General features: G+C 49.9%; 1 protein-coding gene across 3 annotated transcripts in view; it reads right to left on the bottom strand.

Moving 5' to 3' along the window:
• Positions 1–6,476: 6,476 nt before the first annotated feature.
• Positions 6,477–7,229, bottom strand: part of MTIF2 (mitochondrial translational initiation factor 2) — a 33,154-nt gene continuing 32,401 nt past the window's right edge. For all 3 annotated transcript variants that reach the window (XM_083175206.1, XM_083175208.1, XM_083175207.1), the window contains exon 14: positions 6,477–7,179. In XM_083175206.1, coding sequence (XP_083031332.1) covers positions 7,007–7,179 — 173 coding nt within the window. In that variant the 3' untranslated portion in view covers positions 6,477–7,006. The remainder of the gene's footprint in view (positions 7,180–7,229) is intronic.

Raw genomic sequence — 7,229 nt, 5'->3', positions numbered from 1 at the left:
GTATTATTCAGGGACGTCTCTGTGACTGCTGAACATGCAGCCTAACCCTCCATACTAGTCCCTAATCTTTGTACCCCGCAGACTAAAGGCCCATACACAATGGGTGACTTTGAGCTGAAAGTCACTCAAAACACCCAGTTTTAGCGGCTTTCAGCTCAAAGGCGCACAGTGTGTATGGCCCGGCGGTGAGTGCTGCTGCGCGCTCCCGCAACATTGCTGGGAAAGCCATTCACCTGCTGGTTATACCGGCAGATGAGCGGCTTTCAGGATGGCTTTGCATAGCTCAGCGCGTAATGCAAAGTGATGATGTGAAAGGATCACAGTGTGCTGAAAACAGGCAGCAACATAGCAAAATGAACTGGTAAAAAAAAGCGTTCCTACTGGTTTGTTGCTTGGCGGTGTGAAAGGGTTAAACTGGTCACCTGTTTCCCGTTCACACTATGGAGGAGGCAGCGTCAGCTCTAAGCGCCGCCGCCTCCCCTGATAATACGCCGACTCCCCGATGCGCCTCCTGATGACGTCAGTGAACCGGCATTATTCGCTGTGGTGATGTGAACATCCCGAAATGAAGGTTTGTGCCGGGACTGACCTGTTTCACAGCCCTGTGCAAACCTTTATATTGCGGCCTGAAAGCAGCATTACACTAGTTGCTACTGGTTTTCTGTCCAGTGTTGAATGTTACAGCGAGTGCTCCTGGGTAGAGGTGGGTTTCCCACAATCCAACCTAGGTGCATGCCAAGGTACTGTGGCCATCCACAACTTTCCCAGAGTAGTATTGTGCGACTACTGTGTGGTGTCCTGAGATGTTCAGACATACAAAATGGTCTATTCCATACAATCATTCTCCAGCAAGGAGACTTTACCATTTCATATTCACCTCATCTGGCAACTATACAACCTATTGGTGCCATGGAAATATCATTATTCCTCTATGGAAACCTCATGCTAGCAGGAACTTCTTATTTTTCCTTCCTCCACTAGGTGTCATTGTAGCGTAGACAGTGGGGGATAGAAGGGCGACCACAGGGAGCATGGGTACTCGGTAAATTCAGTGTGGCCAACTTTGACGGCGCAGTGAGTATTGCTGACCTCTCCAGCTAGCGGAGGAGGTCAGAACAAAGAAGGCGGCTAGCAGAGGTTTTTTTTACTTGGCACCGGAGGGGTCAGAGGGGGCGTGGCTTAGCACAGGCAGGCCGCAGTAATCCTGACATAGTACAACCCTCCTCAGCGATAAGGGCGGCCATTTTATTGTCATTTGGCACCTCTGCATGCTGCTGAGAGACAGTACCTGTTTAGCTCCAGACCTCTGGTGACCGTCTGCTGATACTACCCAGTCTGTGAGGTACACAGCGGGGGTTAGAGTAGGGTCAGACAGTTTGGGCTGTCAGCAAATTAAAAGGCATTAACGCTTTTCTATTAAGAGTTTGCCAGGCTGTCTCTAAACCCCTTCTACTGTCTCCCCTTTTCTATCTCAGTGATTTGTGTGTGGTGTGTTTGTGTGAGTCTTGGCGGTACTTATGTTAGTTGGGTGCCCACTGTAGTTAGTACGCTCATGAAAACTAAGCAAATAGCTTAGTGGGCGCCCAACTAACAGAAGTACTGTCTCCGCTTACATTATGGCAGGAGGAAACACCAAGTGTAAAGGGTGCAAGGGGAAATTTACTCCTGCATCAGACGGGGTTATATACTGTGATAAATGTACTGTAAACCCCACCACATCTCAGTCCCAGGGGGACAATCCCACGTGGGCTGCACAGGTTTGAGTCAGGAGGAATTAATATGTACACTGTGAATGTATGTGTAAGCCTAGTCTTTAGTAACAACAGAGAGAGTCTTCTACTGTGATAACACATAGTGGGGGACATATAGAAGTCATCAGAACTATAATACAGCTCCAGAGCTCCACCCAAATCCTATACACCACCAGTCAGCTCCAGAACTCTACCCAAATCCTATACACCACCAGTCAGCTCCAGAGCTCCACGCAAATCCTATACACCACCAGTCAGCTCCAGAACTCTACCCAAATCCTATACACCACCAGTCAGCTCCAGAGCTCCACGCAAATCCTATACACCACCAGTCGGCTCCAGAGCTCCACCCAAATCCTATACACCACCAGTCGGCTCCAGAACTCTACCCAAATCCTATACACCACCAGTCGGCTCCGGAGCTCCACCCAAATCCTATACCGCACCAGTCGGCTCCGGAGCTCCACCCAAATCCTATACACCACCAGTCAGCTCCAGAGCTCCACCCAAATCCTATACAACACCAGTCAGCGCTAGAGCTCCACCCAATCCTATACCCCACCAGTCAGCTCCAGAGCTCCACCCAAATCCTATACCCCACCAGTCAGCTCCAGAGCTTCACCCAAATCCTATACCCCACCAGTCAGCTCCAGAGCTCCACCCAAATCCTATACCCCACCAGTCAGCTCCAGAGCTCCACCCAAATCCTATACCCCACCAGTCAGCTCCAGAGCTCCACCCAATCCTATACCCCACCAGTCAGCTCCAGAGCTCCACCCAAATCCTATACCCCACCAGTCAGCTCCAGAGCTCCACCCAAATCCTATACACCACCAGTCAGCTCCAGAGCTCCACCCAAATACTATACAACACCAGTCAGCTCCAGAGCTCCACCCAAATACTATACAACACCAGTCAGCTCCAGAGCTCCACCCAAATCCTATACAACACCAGTCAGCTCCAGAGCTCCACCCAAATCCTATACACCACCAGTCAGCTCCAGAGCTCCACCCAAATCCTATACACCACCAGTCAGCTCCAGAGCTCCACCCAAATCCTATACACCACCAGTCAGGTCCAGAGCTCCACCCAAATACTATACAACACCAGTCAGCTCCAGAGCTCCACCCAAATCCTATACACCACCAGTCAGCTCCAGAGCTCCACCCAAATCCTATACACCACCAGTCAGCTCCAGAGCTCCACCCAAATCCTATACACCACCAGTCAGCTCCAGAGCTCCACCCAAATCCTATACACCACCAGTCAGCTCCAGAGCTCCACCCAAATACTATACAACACCAGTCAGGTCCAGAGCTCCACCCAAATACTATACAACACCAGTCAGCTCCAGAGCTCCACCCAAATCCTATACACCACCAGTCAGCTCCAGAGCTCCACCCAAATCCTATACACCACCAGTCAGGTCCAGAGCTCCACCCAAATACTATTCAACACCAGTCAGCTCCAGAGCTCCACCCAAATACTATACAACACCAGTCAGCTCCAGAGCTCCACCCAAATACTATACACCACCAGTCAGCCCCAGAGCTCCACCCAAATCCTATACACCACCAGTCAGCTCCAGAGCTCCACCCAAATCCTATACATCACCAGTCAGCTCCAGAGCTCCACCCAAATCCTATACACCACCAGTCAGCTCCAGAGCTCCACCCAAATCCTATACACCACCAGTCAGGTCCAGAGCTCCACCCAAATACTTTTCAACACCAGTCAGCTCCAGAGCTCCACCCAAATACTATACACCACCAGTCAGCCCCAGAGCTCCACCCAAATCCTATACACCACCAGTCAGCTCCAGAGCTCCACCCAAATCCTATACACCACCAGTCAGCTCCAGAGCTCCACCCAAATCCTATACACCACCAGTCAGCTCCAGAGCTCCACCCAAATCCTATACACCACCAGTCAGCTCCAGAACTCCTGCTTACAGGGAGTTTTCCGTAACCCACATATAGGGCCTTATTCAGCAAGACTCGATAAGCAGCGGTTATTCTTTGCATAGCGTACCCTACAACGCAGCCGGCCAAACATCCCCCATCCAAATCTCCTCGGTAACATGCGAGGGGATGGATGCTTACCATCAAATGATTTCTCTCCGCTACAGAGAGAAAAGTCAGTCTAAACCGAGTTTTGTTTCCGTCGGTTTCTGCCGAAGAGGGGGCGGGGCTTACATCATGTGATGTCATCAGCTCGCCTGCATTTCCAGGGGAGCGCCCGGCTTTCTCATGGGGATGCCCAGAAAATGCTGCCGTTCCCCTGCTCCAGCACCGTTTCTGCCCTCCCTCCCCGCTACGAAAGGCCCGGCACATGTGTAAATCGCCAAAGCCGTTCGGTGCCGAGGTTTCCACATAAGACATAACATAAGTGTCTCTACTGACGACAGAAACACCAGGGAGCAGGTTTAATACAGGGAACAAACGAAAATCAGAGACTTTTTCAACTTTTAATTGTTTTTCTGCTTAAATTAACAGGATTACTTTTTATTTTTAATACAATACTTAATTTGCAAAATAATTGTGGCCCTTAGGACTCTCAATATACAATCAGGATCCCGTACTGTGTTTCTATGTACAGGACTCCTGACACAGTAGGTTCATCAGTAACTGGTTGTGGTCAACTGGCCTTTATTTTGTTCAAGGGAGAGAGAGAATTGTACAAAGCTAGACTGTACCAAGACAGGCCAACGCCCAGCGTTATACACTCAGATCTGGGCTAATATATATCGAAGAGAAGAGATATAGGGGGGCAGTGGGGCACAGCAGAATGTACATATATACATATATGCCCTGTGTGCGCCACAGGGTGCCAGTGAGGGGGCGTGGCCTATGCAAATGAGGGCACATCATCTGCAAATTATGCCACCACTGAGCCACGCTCCCTTTTCACCCTTTGTGTTGCCTACCATCCTGGAATGGCCGGGAGGGTCCCAGAAATCGGGTCCTCCTCCCATCCCCCCCCCTGGAAAGGGGGGCAACCATCCCGCATTGCTGTCCACCTCCCGCAATCCGCCCATCAGCAGATTGCGGGAGGTGAACCTCAGAGTTCAGGATGACGTCCGAACGTGGAGGTTTCTTTTTTAAAGGGGCAATCATTTACAAGACTTGGTTTTGACTTGTGGGTGATTGCCCCTTTAAAAAAAGCCTCAGAGTACGGCTTAAATTCCGCACACTCACGGATTCTGAGGCCATTACATTTGCCCGGTGAGGTCTTTTCTGATGGAGAAATCTAAACTCTTTGGGATCCTGATGATAGATCAACAATGTCTATATCGATAGTACCCAGTACACTAATTGGAGATCCACTTGTTCAGGTGTCAACATTGACACACAAAAAAAAAAAGAATGTCAAACTTATGGTGTCGACCTTGAACCTCTGATCCATTCCCAAACTCTCTCTATCAGGTTAGGCCCAAAATGAAGAGCTCCTTGAAAGGGAATACTAGCCGAGCACCGCATGGGAGCACGACCTACTGACCAGAATGTGCTAGATGATACAGAGCATTTATAAAGGTAGGTACAGACTGCATGACCGCCTTACACATACAGATTGGCTGCTGCCACCTCACACATTTGAGGTCGGGACAGGCCATTAAAGAGAATCTTTCATATGGTTGGCCCAGGCATAACCTGATTTTCCAAGCTGTGGCCAAGGAGGCGCAACCTGACCTCAAGCCGGAGACAATGTACTTACAGATGACCTCCATAAGCTAGTCCACGGGGCGATTAAAGAGTCTTAAGGGGGTATATTCAATACCGGGTCACGACTGTCGATCCCTCCTCACAGATGCGAGCCTGGCCCGTTTTCGTTTTGCTCTACAGCCTATCGCTAGGCGGGATGCAATATCCTGCTTTGCGATCAGCGAAAAAGGGGGCGTGTCCTCGGAAACGGTCGTGGTTTGTTGAGAGTCGGCCGTGATCGCGACAAAACAGGCCATTCTGACGATCTGCTTCTTCAATGCTGTCAGCCAAGACAGCATTAAATAGGTGCCATTTCCCCCGTGGGAAATAGCGGTGGGGATTGAATACCCCCCTTAAGATGGCCATACACTGGAACAACCTGAATACAGTCAACCAGCAATCATATGTGCTTTAAAAGCATTTGATCTGCTTAAGCCACAAGCAAAGGATCATACATCTAGCACGTATTATCTGAGGATCGACCTCTCGACCCGCACGTAGTATCGATATTCCTCAAGATGAGCGCACAATCGATTGCATGACCCATCGGAATTGTGCGTTTGGGCCGGAGATCGTTCTAGTGTATGGCGACCTTTACACCAGGGACAGATGCGGTGCAGTGTGGACAATGAAACCATCAGCCATTCTCTAATCCTATGGGGGGTAGTCAATCGAGGTTCATGGCTGTCGACCCCTCCCGACAGCCATGATCCTGGCCCGTTTGCGGTCTGATCGACAGCTGAACGTCAGGCGGAATTCAATGGCTCTCCTGCCGATCGGCGCAAAGGGGGCGTGACCGCGAAAACGGCCGTGGATTGTCGATCTGCGGCTGAGATCACAACAATCCACGGCTGTTATCAGCAGAACGGGCCCAGTCTGGTCCGTTCTGCCGTGATCCCGCTTCAATGCTGTCGATAAAGACAGCATTGAACAGGGAGCAGCCGCTATTTCACCCGTCGGGAATAGCGGGGGGCACATTGAATACCCTAAGCCACAAACTTGGGAAAAAGATCATATAAACACCTAGTTACAAAGCCTTTTATTTAGTATTCTTACTCCCAGGATATGCTGAGCTCTTGGTTGACAGGAAAAATAATTTATACATTCATTATATGAGGAGTTCACGTTCTCTTGCTGCAAGTCCAACCTCTGGGAGGAAGCGCCTACAGCCACCGATCCTGTATCTCCTAATACATGAGATTAATAGTATTCGCCAACCAAGACTGAAATAGGTCCAGTAACAGGCAGCGCAGGGACACACGGATGCCAGATGACAATAGTTCAGGCCAATCACTGGACTCAGACAGGAGCTCTCTGAGCATCCTCAGCCCTCACCCTTTATATTTGACACACCTACTGGGACCAATGAGCAGGCCCTATCTAGCCATGTGATTAGGCAAAGCACAGGGCGGCACGTCGTCTGAAGTCTCATTTATTAAGCCCTGTGTTCTGGGAGCCGCTTCACATCAGTAGTCCATAAGCAGCGCCTCATTAATCGGAGGACAGTACAGGTAAGTGCTCATGTGTATGATACACACCAAACAACCGGACACCTCAAAATCCGGGATCCCATGATATTTTCTGAGGTACAGTTTTCTCTTCAACGCAAACGATTTCATCTCCAACTTTTATATCAACATCGTCATCATCCAAACTCATGCCGCACTCCACTCCGGTCTTTATTGTGGGGACATCGTTCTTGTGGTGCTTCAGGGAGCTTAGTGATCCTGCGGAGGGTCAAATAATTCAGATTCAATGTGGACTCGTATACGGAGCG

The sequence above is a fragment of the Crinia signifera genome, chromosome 3, assembly GCF_055691185.1.
Source record: "Crinia signifera chromosome 3, ASM5569118v1, whole genome shotgun sequence".
NCBI lineage: Eukaryota > Metazoa > Chordata > Amphibia > Anura > Myobatrachidae > Crinia > Crinia signifera.
Note: the sequence above shows the minus strand (reverse complement) of the source record. Positions and strands in the feature narration are given on the sequence as shown.